This window comes from Gnatocerus cornutus, chromosome 9 (assembly GCF_029298725.1).
Source record: "Gnatocerus cornutus isolate USDA-ARS CGAHR chromosome 9, icGnaCorn1.1, whole genome shotgun sequence".
Lineage (NCBI taxonomy): Eukaryota > Metazoa > Arthropoda > Insecta > Coleoptera > Tenebrionidae > Gnatocerus > Gnatocerus cornutus.
Window position 1 is genome coordinate 14,313,137 of NC_142241.1, and position 20,640 is coordinate 14,333,776.

Below are 20,640 nucleotides of genomic sequence, written 5' to 3' on the forward strand. Positions count from 1 at the left end.
CAAAAGAGTTTTTTTCCAATACCTCATTTATTTATTAAGCAAACTCAACAAACTTGGGTCTCATTTTACGCAGAATTTCACGCTGAATCCAAAAATATGATAATTTTTTAAAATTTGTCAATAAATAACCGAGTTATGGCCGTTTGAAATTTTGGGTTGTCGCCAGAGGGTCAAATTTTCGAAGGTTCGAAACAATTCATGCTCGATATCTCGGAAACTATTCCAGATATTGGAATGCGGTTTGCGGCATCGTTTTTCTCGCGATTTTTTACATAAGAAATCGTTTTTAGATTTTCCAATAGTCGAAATTTGCAAATTTTCGCGAAAATTCATGATTAAAACTATAGCAAATTTCTCATATCGATATCTCGCTTATTTTTTAGAGTAAACTTGAGTTATTATACATCAGTGAACGCAGAATTTTACGCAGATTCCAAATCTGGGATTTAAATTCAGATCCGACAACAAATAACTGAGTTATGGCCGATCAAAGTTTCGGATAGTTGATTTTCATTTTTTCTCATTTTTCCCAATTTTCAAAGTTAAATATCTCGGAAACTATTAGAGATATTGAGATGCGGTTTGCGCCATCGTTTTTTTCAGCTCATTTTACGTCAGAAAAAGTGCTTAAAAGTCCAAAATTCGATAGTCGATTTTTCGCGAAAAAAAATTGCGACTCAAACGATGAAAATTTTTCATTTTTTTTAATTTTTAGCCATTACTCGCAAACTATTTGTCCTATAGATCTCAAATTTGGCCAGTAGATAGATTTTAAGCTCCTCTTTCGACTGATGTATAATTCAATGCTATTAAACGTCATTTTCATTTTGAAAACATTGATTGAAAATCACTCTAAAATGATGTTTTCAAAAGAGTTTTTTTCCAATACCTCATTTATTTATTAAGCAAACTCAACAAACTTGGGTCTCATTTTACGCAGAATTTCACGCTGAATCCAAAAATATGATAATTTTTTAAAATTTGTCAATAAATAACCGAGTTATGGCCGTTTGAAATTTTGGGTTGTCGCCAGAGGGTCAAATTTTCGAAGGTTCGAAACAATTCATGCTCGATATCTCGGAAACTATTCCAGATATTGGAATGCGGTTTGCGGCATCGTTTTTCTCGCGATTTTTTACATAAGAAATCGTTTTTAGATTTTCCAATAGTCGAAATTTGCAAATTTTCGCGAAAATTCATGATTAAAACTATAGCAAATTTCTCATATCGATATCTCGCTTATTTTTTAGAGTAAACTTGAGTTATTATACATCAGTGAACGCAGAATTTTACGCAGATTCCAAATCTGGGATTTAAATTCAGATCCGACAACAAATAACTGAGTTATGGCCGATCAAAGTTTCGGATAGTTGATTTTCATTTTTTCTCATTTTTCCCAATTTTCAAAGTTAAATATCTCGGAAACTATTAGAGATATTGAGATGCGGTTTGCGCCATCGTTTTTTTCAGCTCATTTTACGTCAGAAAAAGTGCTTAAAAGTCCAAAATTCGATAGTCGATTTTTCGCGAAAAAAAATTGCGACTCAAACGATGAAAATTTTTCATTTTTTTTAATTTTTAGCCATTACTCGCAAACTATTTGTCCTATAGATCTCAAATTTGGCCAGTAGATAGATTTTAAGCTCCTCTTTCGACTGATGTATAATTCAATGCTATTAAACGTCATTTTCATTTTGAAAACATTGATTGAAAATCACTCTAAAATGATGTTTTCAAAAGAGTTTTTTTCCAATACCTCATTTATTTATTAAGCAAACTCAACAAACTTGGGTCTCATTTTACGCAGAATTTCACGCTGAATCCAAAAATATGATAATTTTTTAAAATTTGTCAATAAATAACCGAGTTATGGCCGTTTGAAATTTTGGGTTGTCGCCAGAGGGTCAAATTTTCGAAGGTTCGAAACAATTCATGCTCGATATCTCGGAAACTATTCCAGATATTGGAATGCGGTTTGCGGCATCGTTTTTCTCGCGATTTTTTACATAAGAAATCGTTTTTAGATTTTCCAATAGTCGAAATTTGCAAATTTTCGCGAAAATTCATGATTAAAACTATAGCAAATTTCTCATATCGATATCTCGCTTATTTTTTAGAGTAAACTTGAGTTATTATACATCAGTGAACGCAGAATTTTACGCAGATTCCAAATCTGGGATTTAAATTCAGATCCGACAACAAATAACTGAGTTATGGCCGATCAAAGTTTCGGATAGTTGATTTTCATTTTTTCTCATTTTTCCCAATTTTCAAAGTTAAATATCTCGGAAACTATTAGAGATATTGAGATGCGGTTTGCGCCATCGTTTTTTTCAGCTCATTTTACGTCAGAAAAAGTGCTTAAAAGTCCAAAATTCGATAGTCGATTTTTCGCGAAAAAAAATTGCGACTCAAACGATGAAAATTTTTCATTTTTTTTAATTTTTAGCCATTACTCGCAAACTATTTGTCCTATAGATCTCAAATTTGGCCAGTAGATAGATTTTAAGCTCCTCTTTCGACTGATGTATAATTCAATGCTATTAAACGTCATTTTCATTTTGAAAACATTGATTGAAAATCACTCTAAAATGATGTTTTCAAAAGAGTTTTTTTCCAATACCTCATTTATTTATTAAGCAAACTCAACAAACTTGGGTCTCATTTTACGCAGAATTTCACGCTGAATCCAAAAATATGATAATTTTTTAAAATTTGTCAATAAATAACCGAGTTATGGCCGTTTGAAATTTTGGGTTGTCGCCAGAGGGTCAAATTTTCGAAGGTTCGAAACAATTCATGCTCGATATCTCGGAAACTATTCCAGATATTGGAATGCGGTTTGCGGCATCGTTTTTCTCGCGATTTTTTACATAAGAAATCGTTTTTAGATTTTCCAATAGTCGAAATTTGCAAATTTTCGCGAAAATTCATGATTAAAACTATAGCAAATTTCTCATATCGATATCTCGCTTATTTTTTAGAGTAAACTTGAGTTATTATACATCAGTGAACGCAGAATTTTACGCAGATTCCAAATCTGGGATTTAAATTCAGATCCGACAACAAATAACTGAGTTATGGCCGATCAAAGTTTCGGATAGTTGATTTTCATTTTTTCTCATTTTTCCCAATTTTCAAAGTTAAATATCTCGGAAACTATTAGAGATATTGAGATGCGGTTTGCGCCATCGTTTTTTTCAGCTCATTTTACGTCAGAAAAAGTGCTTAAAAGTCCAAAATTCGATAGTCGATTTTTCGCGAAAAAAAATTGCGACTCAAACGATGAAAATTTTTCATTTTTTTTAATTTTTAGCCATTACTCGCAAACTATTTGTCCTATAGATCTCAAATTTGGCCAGTAGATAGATTTTAAGCTCCTCTTTCGACTGATGTATAATTCAATGCTATTAAACGTCATTTTCATTTTGAAAACATTGATTGAAAATCACTCTAAAATGATGTTTTCAAAAGAGTTTTTTTCCAATACCTCATTTATTTATTAAGCAAACTCAACAAACTTGGGTCTCATTTTACGCAGAATTTCACGCTGAATCCAAAAATATGATAATTTTTTAAAATTTGTCAATAAATAACCGAGTTATGGCCGTTTGAAATTTTGGGTTGTCGCCAGAGGGTCAAATTTTCGAAGGTTCGAAACAATTCATGCTCGATATCTCGGAAACTATTCCAGATATTGGAATGCGGTTTGCGGCATCGTTTTTCTCGCGATTTTTTACATAAGAAATCGTTTTTAGATTTTCCAATAGTCGAAATTTGCAAATTTTCGCGAAAATTCATGATTAAAACTATAGCAAATTTCTCATATCGATATCTCGCTTATTTTTTAGAGTAAACTTGAGTTATTATACATCAGTGAACGCAGAATTTTACGCAGATTCCAAATCTGGGATTTAAATTCAGATCCGACAACAAATAACTGAGTTATGGCCGATCAAAGTTTCGGATAGTTGATTTTCATTTTTTCTCATTTTTCCCAATTTTCAAAGTTAAATATCTCGGAAACTATTAGAGATATTGAGATGCGGTTTGCGCCATCGTTTTTTTCAGCTCATTTTACGTCAGAAAAAGTGCTTAAAAGTCCAAAATTCGATAGTCGATTTTTCGCGAAAAAAAATTGCGACTCAAACGATGAAAATTTTTCATTTTTTTTAATTTTTAGCCATTACTCGCAAACTATTTGTCCTATAGATCTCAAATTTGGCCAGTAGATAGATTTTAAGCTCCTCTTTCGACTGATGTATAATTCAATGCTATTAAACGTCATTTTCATTTTGAAAACATTGATTGAAAATCACTCTAAAATGATGTTTTCAAAAGAGTTTTTTTCCAATACCTCATTTATTTATTAAGCAAACTCAACAAACTTGGGTCTCATTTTACGCAGAATTTCACGCTGAATCCAAAAATATGATAATTTTTTAAAATTTGTCAATAAATAACCGAGTTATGGCCGTTTGAAATTTTGGGTTGTCGCCAGAGGGTCAAATTTTCGAAGGTTCGAAACAATTCATGCTCGATATCTCGGAAACTATTCCAGATATTGGAATGCGGTTTGCGGCATCGTTTTTCTCGCGATTTTTTACATAAGAAATCGTTTTTAGATTTTCCAATAGTCGAAATTTGCAAATTTTCGCGAAAATTCATGATTAAAACTATAGCAAATTTCTCATATCGATATCTCGCTTATTTTTTAGAGTAAACTTGAGTTATTATACATCAGTGAACGCAGAATTTTACGCAGATTCCAAATCTGGGATTTAAATTCAGATCCGACAACAAATAACTGAGTTATGGCCGATCAAAGTTTCGGATAGTTGATTTTCATTTTTTCTCATTTTTCCCAATTTTCAAAGTTAAATATCTCGGAAACTATTAGAGATATTGAGATGCGGTTTGCGCCATCGTTTTTTTCAGCTCATTTTACGTCAGAAAAAGTGCTTAAAAGTCCAAAATTCGATAGTCGATTTTTCGCGAAAAAAAATTGCGACTCAAACGATGAAAATTTTTCATTTTTTTTAATTTTTAGCCATTACTCGCAAACTATTTGTCCTATAGATCTCAAATTTGGCCAGTAGATAGATTTTAAGCTCCTCTTTCGACTGATGTATAATTCAATGCTATTAAACGTCATTTTCATTTTGAAAACATTGATTGAAAATCACTCTAAAATGATGTTTTCAAAAGAGTTTTTTTCCAATACCTCATTTATTTATTAAGCAAACTCAACAAACTTGGGTCTCATTTTACGCAGAATTTCACGCTGAATCCAAAAATATGATAATTTTTTAAAATTTGTCAATAAATAACCGAGTTATGGCCGTTTGAAATTTTGGGTTGTCGCCAGAGGGTCAAATTTTCGAAGGTTCGAAACAATTCATGCTCGATATCTCGGAAACTATTCCAGATATTGGAATGCGGTTTGCGGCATCGTTTTTCTCGCGATTTTTTACATAAGAAATCGTTTTTAGATTTTCCAATAGTCGAAATTTGCAAATTTTCGCGAAAATTCATGATTAAAACTATAGCAAATTTCTCATATCGATATCTCGCTTATTTTTTAGAGTAAACTTGAGTTATTATACATCAGTGAACGCAGAATTTTACGCAGATTCCAAATCTGGGATTTAAATTCAGATCCGACAACAAATAACTGAGTTATGGCCGATCAAAGTTTCGGATAGTTGATTTTCATTTTTTCTCATTTTTCCCAATTTTCAAAGTTAAATATCTCGGAAACTATTAGAGATATTGAGATGCGGTTTGCGCCATCGTTTTTTTCAGCTCATTTTACGTCAGAAAAAGTGCTTAAAAGTCCAAAATTCGATAGTCGATTTTTCGCGAAAAAAAATTGCGACTCAAACGATGAAAATTTTTCATTTTTTTTAATTTTTAGCCATTACTCGCAAACTATTTGTCCTATAGATCTCAAATTTGGCCAGTAGATAGATTTTAAGCTCCTCTTTCGACTGATGTATAATTCAATGCTATTAAACGTCATTTTCATTTTGAAAACATTGATTGAAAATCACTCTAAAATGATGTTTTCAAAAGAGTTTTTTTCCAATACCTCATTTATTTATTAAGCAAACTCAACAAACTTGGGTCTCATTTTACGCAGAATTTCACGCTGAATCCAAAAATATGATAATTTTTTAAAATTTGTCAATAAATAACCGAGTTATGGCCGTTTGAAATTTTGGGTTGTCGCCAGAGGGTCAAATTTTCGAAGGTTCGAAACAATTCATGCTCGATATCTCGGAAACTATTCCAGATATTGGAATGCGGTTTGCGGCATCGTTTTTCTCGCGATTTTTTACATAAGAAATCGTTTTTAGATTTTCCAATAGTCGAAATTTGCAAATTTTCGCGAAAATTCATGATTAAAACTATAGCAAATTTCTCATATCGATATCTCGCTTATTTTTTAGAGTAAACTTGAGTTATTATATATCAGTGAACGCAGAATTTTACGCAGATTCCAAATCTGGGATTTAAATTCAGATCCGACAACAAATAACTGAATTATTCGATTGTTATCCCACTTGTTTACAGGGTGGTCGTTGGGTGGTCGTTTTTCATATTTTTTTCTAAGTCCTGACTTTGGAATTTGAACCTACCACCTAGTGCGTTTAATTAAGGAGAAAAAAAGAAGCTTAACTTCAGTTTTTGGTCGGGCGGAAATTCAATTTTTTTTGTGACCTTGAACATTTTAAAATTAACAATTTTATTAAAATCATGTACTCTTTGGTTAGAGAAAAAAAAACTCGTTACATTTCGATAATTTTTTTTTAATAAAATTTTATCCTTTATGCATCCAAGTTGCATTTTACCTCAAACTATAATGAAAAAAAATATTTTTTTTTGCCGTTTTAATTGAAATGTTCAGTCTTTTGTCCTCACCAACTTTCAAGTTTCTATCTCAAAAAACAAAAAAAGGGTAGTTTTTTAGAAATTAACATGTTGCATATCAAACGTCGCAGATTGAGTTTTAGATTCTAAATTTACATAAATAGTTTGATATTTTATCATTAGTTTAGATTTTATTAAAGATTGAAAAAAAAATTGTTCATTTTGAAGGGTCATGTCATGTAAATGTAAATGTTTTTAGATGAATCGATAGATCTTTTTTAGGCGCAACTTTTTCGTCATAGATGCAAAATACGACAAACCTACCGTTTCGGAGATATTTGCGGTCAAAATTTATTATGAAAAATGCGAAAAGTTTGTTTTACCTCCAACGTCCTGCGCTCGCGCTTAGTACTGCAAAGCTAAGACATACGTCGAATCCCAGAGCTATCTTCAGACACCACATTGAATATTAAATAAAACTAAAACCAAGTTCAGATTTGCCTTCTTGGTACTTTTTTGACTTTGTTGTCGTTGTTATATTTCAAGTCTTTTTACGCTCTCTGTCTTGACAAATATGGCTGCAGGCTGAAGTTGTCGAAAGAAGTAGTAATTTTAATTTTAATTTTCCCTATAGTTTCAACAGTTGAAATCACACCGAAAATGCTCGCGTCTGATTGGTTGGAATTAAATGACGTACGCTTAAAGAAAAAAAGTTGTGTTGGTAGACAAGTAGAAGATTTCCTTTTTAAAATTAACTGTGTTTATTCTCTCGTTTTTCAAAAACCAAAAATGTGGTTCTAATTTCAGCTGAATCGGTTAGTAAAGAATCAATCCAAAAGTTTGGCCCTCTGGTGAGAGGACACGTGAACTAGCAACTTTGGCGTTATTCCGCTAGGTGGCTTTTATGCAAAAACTTCTCTCATTTTTCGCTGTAAATAAATACAATAAACTACTTAACTTGTTAATTTTAACCTCAGAAAAACGAATCTAAACTTTGATTTAAGATTTACGACTTTGTTAATATTTTATTTAATATTATTTATTGACTAAAGATAGGACAGATCTGTTGGCGCATGTCCTAGCTTCTATGCTTCGTTGACAGATTGCTTGACGCGGGAAATTGAATTTTGAAATTTTTAATTTGCATTTTCTCAAAAAATCTCACAGATAGCGAGGAACGGAGACCAAAAATGGATGTAGAAATGTCAAATTATGCCATGTGCAAAGTTTCGTGTCGATCTGAAAACTTTCGTGTTTTTCGCCAAAAAAAGTTCAAAGACTAAACATCATGGATTTTTAGCGATTTCGACAAAAAATAAAACCTCCTTGAAACCGACTTTTTCCATCAATTTGGACCTCAGGAACAAGAATCCGTCAAAGATTTTTCGATCCGACGCTCCCTTAATTTTTTATTAATTTTTCAAACTTTATTTGACTTGCACTTTTTCGATGAAAATTAAAGCAAAAAAATACTCTTTTTATTAATTTGGTCCTCAGGAGTAAGAATCTGAACTCTGATTTAACATTCACGACTTGGTTACGATTCTATTAATTATTTAAAATTATTGTGTCTAAACATAGGACAGGTATCTTAACGTATGTCTTAACTTGACTATTTTGACAGCAGACGCAGAGGTTATGTTCATGAATTTTAAAGTCAAATATCTCGGAAACTATTAGAGATATTGAGATGCGGTTTGCGCCATCGTTTTTCTCGGCTCATTTTACGTTAGAAAAAGTGCTTAAAAGCCTAAAATTCGATAGTCGATTTTTCGCGAAAAAAAATTGCGACTCCAACGATGAAAATTTTTCATTTTTTTTAATTTTTGGCCATAACTCGCAAATTATTTGTCCTGTAGATCTCAAATTTGGCCAGTAGATAGATTTTAAGCTCCTCTTTCGACTGATGTATAATTCAATGCTATTAAACGTCATTTTCATTTTGAAAACATTGATTGAAAATCACCCTAAAATGATGTTTTCAAAACAGTTTTTTTAATACCTCATTTATATATTAAGCAAACTCAACAAACTTGGGTCTCATTTTACGCAGAATTTCACGCTGAATCCAAAAATATTTTCAGTTGCAAATTTTCGCAAAAATTCACTAGCTTAACACTGGTGTGAACTTAGTTGACCACTAACATGTCATGATCATGAATTTTTGCGAAAAAAAAACCGGGCATAACTCGGTTATTTGTTAGAGTAGGTGAATTTTGAGCCCGGATCTGGATTCTGCGTAAAATAAGCATCCATAATTTAGGATTTTTGTAATTTTTTCTAATGCATGCATTGGATACCTTCTTCTAGGAACTCGAGAATCGGAAAAAGGGAATTAAAAAACTTTATAAAGAAACTAGTTTTTATATAAAAATACAATGAAAGCGATTCGTAAATAAGAACTTTCATAAAAAAAAACACTAATACAAATATTTTGTGGAATATTCTACCTGCATATAGTAAATAACGCCTAACAAGATATTCCAGACAGCTCTCCAATTCCTTCACATAGGCAAGTAATGTGTTTCTCGGAGACGTTTTCCACGTTGATGACGACGATTCTCAATCTTTGCTCATCCTGAAACCAATAAAATCAGCCACAAAACTTTTTTTTTAGTCATCTTACATTGTAGGTCTCGATTTTGGCGCGACATTTGAAAACAAACTGTTTGAAATTGGCTTCCTGAAAAATAGAAGCCGCAGTCTCAACACCCTCTTCTAGGGCAAGCCCCACTTCCTGCGATGTTTTCCCTAAAATTTTCTCCCCTTCTTCCGCAAATGTGCTCACCCAATAGTTGCCCGAGAAATCCGCGATGTTCATCTGCAACAAACATTGAAACGGATTGCCTCAAACTTTTACAATCTGACCGAAATAAGCAGGCGGTACTTGAAATTGGGAAATTCTCGGTTACATTTCTCGCATCTGTACATCCCATTCTCCAAATCTACGACTTTCTTGTTGCATTCTTCAGTCGGACAAGCTTTATACACCGCATTTTCTGACCGGATCAACAAAATTGTGGCCATAGTCTGGAAATAATCGCCTCTTTCCGAATTACCCAGACCTTCCTTCTGGACTTGTTCCAAAGTCATCCATGGTGTCTGGAAGTTACCACTGCTCGTTCTACGAAAACAGGATTATCAACCCGACAAAACTAACAACAACCACACCGTTCGCTCAAGTTCTTGATATTAGCCTGGTGCCCTTGCAGATCAAACCACCCTTTGATCTTATGACATTCCGGAATGTCAGGGTTGATCTTCAATTGACTACTCATAAGAGTTGACAAAGTTTTGCCTCCCCCAAACTCCCCCACTTTCGCTCCTCTTATCAAAACCACGGGATTATTGGATCCATCGAAAGCCTCCGCCTCCTTACCCCACAAAGTGAGAGTAATCTGTAAATCTCGTTTTAGTGATTCGTCACGTTTTATCCTAGGAGTTTACCGAAGTTTGTGATTGGTCGATTAGAACAACGTCGCGTTTTTGAAGCTCGCGATTCGTTGTTTTGGAGGTGAAGGTTTGCACATCTGTGGCTTCTTTGCAGATGCCTAAAACGTCGACGATGTTGCCTGGAACCTTGTCCTTTATTGAGGAAATTGGGACGAAATTATACTGGACTTTAGGGACAGCACCGTCGTCTTCAAGACACTCTTCAATTACTGTTTCATTGCCGACTGTTAGTTCGTAGTCGTTTTTGAGGGTGTTAAACTGGCGATTGGTCGGTTTTAACTGACACTTACTGAAGTAATAGACTTTATCCACCTGAAAATAATCAAAAAATGCAGTTAAAAACAGTGTGAAGAGGAAAGTTGAGGTTTTTTTTAACCTGTAAATAATCGTAGTATTTTTCAGCCAAGTCCCTGAAGGCTGTGCATCTAATTTCTCCACTCTCGTCCATTAAGTCCACACTGAACAGTTTCCCCTCGCCTTTAGAATTAGACCAAGACCTCATTTGGGACTTATTAGCGACTCTCGCTTTTATAACCCACTTATTATGATAAGGTGTCAATGCGGCAATCACACTAATCATTTTCGAATCTGACAAAGACTGATTCAGATCAGGTTTCATTTCCCTCGGTTTTGCAGGAAAAGAAGTTGTTGACACCACACTTGGTGGAGGTTTAGTTCCAGAGGACATTTTCGCCACCATCTCAGTGGTCAAATTTTCGGGATTTCCTATGGGATCAATCGGTCCGCTGACCAAAATTTCCAAAGTTATGATAATAAGAACTTTGTTCATTTTGCCTGAATTCAGTTCACTCATGTTGTATCTTTTGAGTTTTACAACAGAGAAGTTCTCCACTTCTGCACCAGTATACATAGCGTTCGAAATTTGGTATTTTCCATCAGACAATAAAAGCCGGTAACGAGTTTTGTCGCCTGCAGTAATACGTTTGTGTTGGAGAATTTGGACTATCGGATCCTCGGGTTTCTCATTTTTCATAATACTCTACAAGAGGTCATAAGTGTGGTTATGTGCACAAGGGGGCTACGTACCAAGAGGACTCCGCTGGACAGTTTTTCTTCACCCATGATCACTGAGTTCACTTTCAGAGCACGAAACACGCAAGTTTTGGCGCGAAGATAACAAGTTTCGACAAGTAGAAAATGACATTGACAGATAAATCAAGCTTGCCACCAACCTCATGATACTAAAATCACTAAATCATTTTTGAATTTTTCCAACCACTTATTAAAAAAGCAGGGTCAAGTGAAACTCGCAGTTTATTTAAACATACATAAAAAAGATTTATTGCCTCAGTACAATAAAAAAATACATCTTTGGTTATAGTATAAATAATTTATACAAAGATAAAAATATGCTTACAATGCAGATAAAAATACATCCAATGGCACTTAAGGTAACTTTGTCACTACGTTTATACATCAGGTAAAAACAATATACACGGCTACGTCGATATGTTTTTGTTTTTCGGCGGTTTGGGGGGCGGCGTGGGCGGCACGTCGTCAAAACCCTCCGGATCAGGCGCTGGTATTTTAATATGTAAACTAGCCCGCGTGGAATTCCGTTGCGAATACAAAAAACTTGAGTTTTCAGTACTTGGAAGATTACAGTAATCAACTTCTCGTTGTTTTATGGGGATTGGGGGCGGCACTGCGTCTTCCTCACTCACACTGGAGTCTGTTGTACCAACAGAGTCTCTGTTACTACTACTAGCGGAACTTCCGGTGCCTCTCAAAGTTACGGAAAGGCTGCTGGAGCGAGAAGAGAACTGGCCGCTTGTAGGGCGACTTAGGCGTTTTTCTCTTTCCACTTCGGAGCGGAGAGGTCTCTTTGGAGTCAGCTATAATATAAAAACGGGGTTAGATTGTAATTGGGGGTTGGTCGGAGTAGAACCTGTTCAGTCAACTCTACAATGGTGGTGCCGTTGGGGAGGTCTTCGGTGTACCATTGCGTGGCTGAGCCGATGGAGGGACTAGGAGTGTGGTCGGATTTGCTAGACCGCCGCTTTTCTTTCGTGATTTTAAAAGACTTCTTGTGGTTTAAAGCCGGCGTTGTGGTCAAACTCTTCGATGGTGATATTAACAGACTCTTTGTGTTGTTGCCAACACTAGACTTGCTGAAAATTCACGACTTTATTAAAGGGTGTGAAAAACACAAGAAAAAGTGAAAGACTTTATTAACAATGTGAACGTTATTTCGACTAATCTACAGTGCGTGCAGACATGCAAAGTTTCTTAAGAAATAATTACCCTCAATGTCTCCCCAATGTTAATAGAAAACTAAGCTATGTTAATAAGATTTAAATTAAGCATACGAAGTGTTGCGGTTATTCATCGTTGAGTGCTGAGCACGTCTGAAAAAAGTAATCAAAGTAAGTAATCAAACCCCATAAAGTCTTGGAAACACCACCACAGTTTAAAAAAACATTGACTGGTTAGTTGCAGAGCTCAGACTCGAAGTTATCTGAAGTTTACGAACCTGTTAACGCTTGGCGAAGCGCTAAAGTTAAAACTAGCAGTCAATTGTCGTAAAGATGCGACTTGGGATTTCGTCAAACTCGAAACTCTGCTGCGACCGTCCACACTACTACATCAAAGCCAAATGAAACGTGGGAACGCCAATTTTCTGATGCCGCGAAATGACTCTTATCTACAGGGTGAGTCTTCAACTTTCTTCTTTAATAGTCAAGTTTGATTAAAATCGTTCATTAATGGGGGCACGATTTCTCAAAAAACGATTACCCGGTGACTCACCCCGTATATTAATTATCAATCTTCCTCAACAACATCAGAATATTGCCATCAATGAAACATGCAAGTAACATCACGTCCTACTTACTCTGTAATCATCGAAATATTCGATAATCGCGAATCGTTCGCGATGCTATGATGCCGCCTCATAGTGACTTGGTTCTCTAGCTTAATATCACAGTTCTGCAAAATAAAAAGTGACGCCACTGTACGACTCGTTTGATTTTTTACCCCTTGTCCGTATTTCTCGACAACGCTTTCCTGCATCTTCGCAAAACAATCCTCGAACCTCTTCTGCAAAGGCTGCAACGTGTCCGGAGCCTTTTCTTTATGAATTTTAACACACAAATCCAACAACGGGATCTGATCTGCGATCAAATCCTTCAGCTTTTGGATCAAGACCTCGTCGTCGTGGTTATTCATGTACTCGTCGGTGAAGAACGCTTCTTCGTACTTTTTAATGCCTCCCATGACCGCCGCGTCTAAAATCCCGTTCAGAGTCAAACTCAGCGGGTTTATTTGCATGTTTCTGTCGGCGTTGAACATAACCACGTAGTTTTTTAAGTTCTTGTTGGCTCTTTCCATGGTCTCGATGGCGTTTCGAAGGGGAGAAATCTCGTGGATTTGGGAAAAAGTGACTGGGAACCACCGGAGAATTCCGGGGAGAGGATAAGTCGTGGTTAGCTCGGTCCGTTCGAGCCACAAATGACCAAATTCGTTGTTTTCGTCGATGAACGGATTCTTCCGTACGATGGGGCGAGAAAAAGTAAACTTTTGAATGTCATTAACTTTGTAGTAATTCAGGATTTGCTCAGAGACGGGTTTTCCGGAAAAGCGGTGCTTTTTCTCGTCCATAACCGGATCAACTTTATTTATTTGAATGTCTGAAAAAAATTAAGGAAATATTGTTGCAAATTCCGGGATTCTCCATCTTATAGAAAGGATACACTGCCTGTCCGACTCGGTGATGTCCTCCCCTGGTGGTGTTAACTTATTCAAAAGTTCGGCTTTCGGGAACTCGTTTAAAATCCTCCCGTTAAAATCAGCCAGTCTTTCGTATTCCTTCCCCCTATAAACAAACACTTTGTTCTGTAAAAACTCCGGGAAGCCTTTCCCGAAATAACCAACGCGGAAATACTCCGGAATGGCTCGTCCTTTCTTCATTATATCCTCATAAAATTTCGCCATCCGGCTATGGAGCTCGCTTAATCGCTCGTAATCAAAAGTCTCTGACTGATACTGCACCGCCAGTTCTTGACACTTATTAATAGCGCACTCCCACAACTTCCCTTTATCGTAATTCTCGATAATATTATAATAAAGCGCCTCTTTAAGTTGACGATGCGTTTGTGCGTTTGAATGTCTGTTACTACGAAGAAGTTGAGGAAGCTCGTCGTCAGACCAATTTAAAAGTTTAGAATGTAACTCTGTCGTGTAGGCCGCTTCGGTGTAGTTGTCACATTCCATGTGAAGGTCGTAGAGTTTGTTCAAGTAGCGGATGTACATCTCCTTCCGGTTGATTTCCGAGTAGAAATCCTAAGACAAACAAATAAGACGTTTGAGAATCATCGAGATTTCCTTACCAGAAGTGTCACAGTACAACTCATTCGGTTCTCTTTGTTTTCATCGGTGATGATGGATCTGTACTCCAACAACCGCTCCATCAACCTAGTCACAGTCGTGACAAACTTCACTCCAGGGTCCTTCATCGCCGCGTGTTGGCTGCAATACCCCATCATGATACTGTGAAACAAGTTCTTGTAATCTTGATCGCCCTTGCCTCCCTCAACCAAAATGTCCAACTTGGCGATCATTTCATCCTCAAAGTCGTTAAAATTCCCCTTAACATGCGAGGAGTCTCTTTTCGTGTCTCCATAACTCTCCACGACGTACTTGGAGGAGTAGAATTCGCACTGCATCATATCAAAGAAGATGGGAATTGTCGCTTTCCTCAACTCCGATTCCGGTATCAGCGTCATTTCGAGGATTGACTCGATCAAACTGGGTACGAACATCACTTTGTGTTGTCCTAGATTAAACCACATTGATCTGATTTCAAATCCGGTCTCTCTGCGCATATCTCTGTAGACTTTAGTGATCTTCATTCTTTTGTTGAAGGAGAAGGTTTCTAGTTGGAGCGCTGGTTGTGTCATGAAGGCGATAGCACAGTGGAAGAAGTTGCTCCAAGCTTGGTGCTCGAATTTTTCGAAGAAACTATCGCGAATCGTGTGGGAGAAAAAGCGGAGCCCTTTGAGAATCACGCTGCTTTGGAGCATGATCATATCGCACCAATCCAGAGGGAAGACGGATTCGTTCACTAACCCTTTAAACACCAGAAGGATCTCCATGAGAAAGTCAAAAACGTCGAAGCGCGTCTTAAAATGACGGATGTAAGTCTCGTAGTGGCGCTCCGACATTTGCCGGAAGATATCAATCATGATAGCGACCAAGTTCCCCTAGAAAAACAACTGAGACGTGTGGAACTTCATGACATTGCTACCAACCGAATGAGGGTTTTCCTTATCCATGTTGATGTGAGTTTGTATGACTGTTCTTAGCACCATGAGAATAATCTCCATGATATCGTCGTACGTCGGACCGACACCTTCGTGAAAGAGATGTTCCAGGATGTCGCTCAGGATCTTAATACACAGCTCAACCTAAATCGAAAATTACAAGGAGATTTATCAAGAAACTTAATCTAAGAGAAGCAGGGCGTTTTAATAAGCTTTTGTGATTGTCACCTCTTCGGAATATCCTCTGTGTTGATTGACACATTGTTGCGTTGTTCCCAACAGTTGAGCCACCTTAGCCACCGAGCGATTCTGCAGCCTTCCGTCTTGTCTCCTCTCACCCTATAATACCCAGCGAACCACTACACTACTGAGATTACTCAAATTAAATAAAATAAATCATTTCAATGCACAATTTGTAGAAATCGTTATTTCGATTAATACTACGTCTAAAAACATGCCAAACTGTTATAAGAAATAGTGAATTCTAAACAACACGTTTAGTTTCGTGATGATTCTGCCAATGGAGGTTGTAAAAGTGTGTTACCATTACAACCACCACTTGAGTCAAAACAATCGCCTATACAAAATCACTTAAGCTTCAAAAACAAAGTCAACCTCACCTCTTGTCGTGTTGTCTGACCAAACCCGTGCACATCTTAAGACATGCAAAACACAACCCCATGCCAAGCTAACATACGAAGAAAATAGCAAAGTAAGAAAAAGAACGTGTACATAAGACTATAGACTAACCATTGCAGAGAAGACTTAGACGAATCGTCGGTGACCAAGGTAACTGTGCAAAAGTACACTCTGTCGCTTCAAACTATGCAAAAAACGTCATCATCACATTCCGAGTGTTTATTTACACTTCGTTTTTTGTTCAATTGTGCATTTGATTGAAAAGCGCGCGCTCACAAGCAACAGAAGCCGATTCTTACCTCTTCGTAGATTTCGAAAAGGGACTTGACTTGTTTAAGGATGATTGGTAAGATGATTTTACGGCACTCCGAGTAGAGGAAGATTTCGCTGTGGACGATGTCGTTGATTGTCATCATTTTCTGTTTGGTGAGGCGGCGGGTTGGGATGTTTTCGATGATGTTGCAGAGGATCCCACTGAACACACAGTAGAGATAAAGAAGTAAGGAGCCGAATACCCACCTGAGTTCTTTGGCGTCAAAAATTTTCAAAATATCAGGGATGGTGCTCGGGAGGTACTTCAGACAAGCACCTTGCTCCCTCAAGATACCATCAGAAGGCGACGACATCATGTTCGTGATATCCAGGAGGAGATCTCGGAAACTGTCTTCGAAATCGTCTTCGATGTCCTCCACCGGGTACAAGTTCATTAACATACGAGAGCGCGAAACGAATCTAATTACGTATTGTAGAGACTTCATTGTTTTAAAAATGAGTTGGCTGTTGGGGCCATCAATTATGTTCTTTAGAACGGAAATTAACTTCCTAGAAAACTCAAATTGAACACTTGAACCAAGAAAGAGACTCCTCACTTGTGGGCCAGAGTCGCACTGAAACTCTCTTTGATGTACAGATCCAGCACTGGCTCGAAATGTTGGTATTTCCAATCATTGCTCACTAAACTGATGATGTGGAGGAGACCATCAAAAACCAAAATGTCGAACGTGTCGGTTTCAGAATACTCCATCAGGATGTTAAAAAGAGAGTCGAGGATATCTTGGAGGAATTTCACCACTTCTTCGCCATCGACCTTGAGGAGAGCTTGGAGACAGTCTTTTAACTTGTTGCGGTCAGTCTGCCAATTCAAAAGCCCCAGGAGGTCCACTGTTTGGAAGAAAAACACAATATCTCAGGGTATAAAAACCACCAAACTCACCATTCTGTGTCAACTTGGTCGAGCAAATATTACTAGAAATAACAAAAGTGTCTTTGCTCGTCGTCAATCCAGCGATCTGCTGCTTCGGACTGTTATCCTTGGAGTCCGTCGCGATGGACGGCAACTTGAAATAATCCAAACTCTTCTCATCAAACTTCTTGTAATCGATCTTATAAACGACAAGATTCAATCGCGCGTCTTTTAGTGTCGTCCCGTTTTCCTGCATCAACTTAACATACGACATAGCAAAAGGTTTTTCGTTTTTATCTTTCGCTTCATTAGAAGACCTATGTTTAAACGTGAACTTAAGATGGCTCGTTTTGAATTCCTCGATCGGTATGGCAACTTTGAAGGTTTCATACCAATGAGGCTTATCTTCGTGGTAGTAAATCATTGATCTGTAGTCGTCTAATGGTGACACGCCTGCACCTAAACCTATCACTCCCTGGAAATAACAAGTTAGAGTAGCTAATGTTTGGGGGTGGTATTACCGGAATTGCTTCCCCTTTTTCGTTGCAGACTTTAACGACAACTTCTACGTTCTTATCACAAGTTTTGTTTCCTTTACTAAACTCCCCTTTTACTAAAGTTAAGTAAAGATCGTTGCGGACGTCGCCTGGTAAGATAACTTCCGGGAAGCCCATTTTCCGGGCGATGGACAAATTCCCCAGAACCAAATGAGGGTTTTCCTCTCGCACTTGTTTGAGGTCTCCTCTCAGTAGTTTCATGCCTACATAAAGTGATGCTTGATTTTTATGCTCAGCTTTGGCAAAATCTCGGTTCATTATTTTCTTCAGAGTTTGCTCGAGGTTGTCTTTGTCGCAACTAAAAGTTTTCTTTAGTAAGAGAACGGTGAGTTTTGGGGACCTACGTCACGAAAGGGGCGGGAAATTCACGTTCCAAGTCACTTTCTCGCTCTCCGTTTATGTAACTTGTTATTTCCATAGCCGCCACTCCAAACGGGCGCCTCATACCGTCGGTGGTGCCTTTCTTGTTAGCCACAGAAACGGAGCTACGTCTGTGGTCTAATTCTTTCGCTTCCATGGCTCCTACACGGACTACGTAACAGACTAGGTAGATTTTTTCGCGCTCTAGGTCCCGTTTTCCGAGGTCCTAATAAAAAATACGCTAAAGAATTCGCGCTAACAGGAAAAATATGTAGTTGTAAATCAGATAAACATTGAACGTAAAACGTGAAGCGTAAAAGATAAATTTAGAACAATGTCCATTGAAACTTTATCAGACTTTGAATGGTTTTTTGAGTGACGCCGATTCCAAATTGAGTCGATTAAACAACAATGGTCTAACCGATAAATTTCAAGTATTAAAACAATGTTGGCATCACTTACCGTAAACATGACCCTTAAATTGTACATTTGGTCCAGATCACACATGAGGCCATCTTTGGACCACCGCACTACGTAATTTTCGGTGATGGGTTTGTACTCTTTCCCGTCATACAGAGTCATTAGTAACTCGGCGTCTTCAGTCATTTTACACGTGAAATTCTTAACGGCTACTATAAAAATGTTGGAGTATTGTTGAATGGCAGTTTTCGGCTGATTCTTGTCTGTTTCGTTCTAGATAAAACAAATTATAAGAGGTTGTTAAAATCCTTCTTCTCACCTTATCGTTTCTACTCATCCGTTCCGTCGCATTCTTATGCAAATAATACAACTGCAACGTGCTTGTCTTTTCCGGTTCGATCAGATTTCCGTTTTTGTCTCGAACTATAAGATCTAGTCCTAGAGTCTTGTTTCCGACGTCGATTTCTTCCGTTGCTTGTTTCGTTACTCGTTTTAATTCGTCCACAGGCAATGTCCCGCTCACGATTTTGCTGCGGTGCGTTAACAAGTCGTAAATGCGGTTTTTGATTTGTTCGAAGTCTTTGTTGTGGCTCTAGAAATAAAAAAATGAAGAAAAATCGAGACTAGAGATTTGAGAGAATACCACGTAGAGATTTTTCCAATGTGTGCCCCATTCTCGTAAAACGGAGGTAATTTCTTGGGCTATTGCGGGTTCTTTAAAATTGAAAGTCGGTGTTGGACCGTCGCGGTCTACAGTACAAGGTTTTACGTGAACATAATTTCTCGGGAAAATCCCTTTTTTGTGTCTGTCACGTAAACAATAACCGTAGTACCAATTCTCTTCTTGTTCTTCTAAATGTAGGGGGTCCCCGACGGTCAGTTCGAGCTTGAAGTCTTCATTGGAGAAGAAGTTATAGATTGCTGAAAATTGGGGCTATTAGCTAGTGAAAGTAGCGTGGTGCTAAATTCAGAGAGTTAAGACTTAAAAGTATTACACTTTTGAGAACCAGATGCGCTGGGATTGTCCATGATCTCGCACTTTTCGAAAACCTAAATGAAACTGCGAGGTTCAGACAATTACAGCCCCATCCGTCCATTAACGAGGATGTTGGCGCGAATTGGGTCAATTAATAGAAGCCCTAAATGTCCTTGACTCGCCTCTTGCAAAAATAATGCACCTGTTGCCTTCTAGAACCTTGAGCGCAAATTTCCCACACGAGAAAAACAACTCGTTTCAAATTACATCATATTTAATTATTGCAGGAATTTACAGGAGTCAATTGAGTGTGTCAGACTCCAGCGTTGAATGAACGACGAATGATTCAATAATAAATTATTAAATTCACGTTTGATGACACGATGAATCAACATTTACATTTTCCTTGAGGAAGTGGTAAATAAAATTAAGATAAAAAGTGGGAGGGGCACAATGAAATCATCTAAATCGTCCACAAAGATGCGTTTAATACGTTCAAACTCGAGGACGAGAAGAAGTGGTGCTTTTCTTTTACTAAAACGTAATGCGACTTGGGGGGCTCACTAAATCAACAAGTTTCAGTGAAAGTTTGGTTATGTTTACACAGGTAGAAATTAAGAAAGAGTTGGGAAATTACCTATGCCGTAACTGAACTCGTCGGGTACAGATTCCCACACACTCATTTTAATTAAAACTTAATAAACAATGGTAAAATTAGGCACTAAAAATACACAACACAACACTCGCCATGATTGAGGTTTGCCCCCACCATTTTGTTGTCAACACTTGCCAACCCGAAAAAATAAAGTTCCTAAAATACACAAAATGAGTTTTTCTTCAAAATTAATTCCTTTTAAGTTATTTATGATGAAAATAAGCTTAAATCTAATTAAAAAT

The 20,640-nt window shown here is 37.1% G+C and overlaps 2 protein-coding genes across 9 annotated transcripts; both read right to left on the reverse strand.

Moving 5' to 3' along the window:
* Positions 1-9,231: 9,231 nt before the first annotated feature.
* LOC148169071 (replication protein A 70 kDa DNA-binding subunit-like) lies at positions 9,232-11,516 on the reverse strand. Its single transcript, XM_088046293.1, has 7 exons — positions 11,374-11,516; positions 10,703-11,326; positions 10,321-10,638; positions 10,045-10,271; positions 9,742-9,997; positions 9,500-9,694; positions 9,232-9,451 (listed from the first exon to the last, which is right to left on the reverse strand). The coding sequence occupies exons 1-7, from the start codon at positions 11,407-11,409 to the stop codon at positions 9,344-9,346; spliced, it is 1,764 nt and encodes a 587-aa protein (XP_087902419.1). The 5' UTR covers positions 11,410-11,516; the 3' UTR covers positions 9,232-9,343.
* Positions 11,517-11,583: 67 nt separating this feature from the next.
* Positions 11,584-20,518, reverse strand: mbc (dedicator of cytokinesis protein myoblast city). Of its 8 annotated transcripts, XM_088045025.1 has the most exons (19): positions 20,381-20,518; positions 19,411-19,688; positions 19,087-19,359; positions 18,810-19,040; positions 18,332-18,573; positions 17,952-18,285; positions 17,461-17,905; positions 17,117-17,408; positions 16,767-17,069; positions 16,547-16,721; positions 15,837-15,947; positions 15,597-15,752; positions 14,676-15,548; positions 14,040-14,628; positions 13,324-13,976; positions 13,181-13,275; positions 12,821-12,928; positions 12,236-12,458; positions 11,584-12,182 (listed from the first exon to the last, which is right to left on the reverse strand). In XM_088045025.1, exons 1-19 carry the CDS (start codon positions 20,424-20,426, stop codon positions 11,787-11,789), a joined length of 5,823 nt encoding a protein of 1,940 aa, XP_087901151.1. In that variant the 5' UTR covers positions 20,427-20,518; the 3' UTR covers positions 11,584-11,786. The 8 variants fall into 8 exon arrangements, 6 of the variants coding, with proteins under 6 accessions (XP_087901151.1, XP_087901153.1, XP_087901148.1 ...); XM_088045027.1 differs by lacking the exon at positions 15,837-15,947; XM_088045022.1 differs by having other exon boundaries at positions 12,821-12,925; positions 16,547-17,069.
* Between the last annotated feature and the right edge of the window lie 122 nt (positions 20,519-20,640).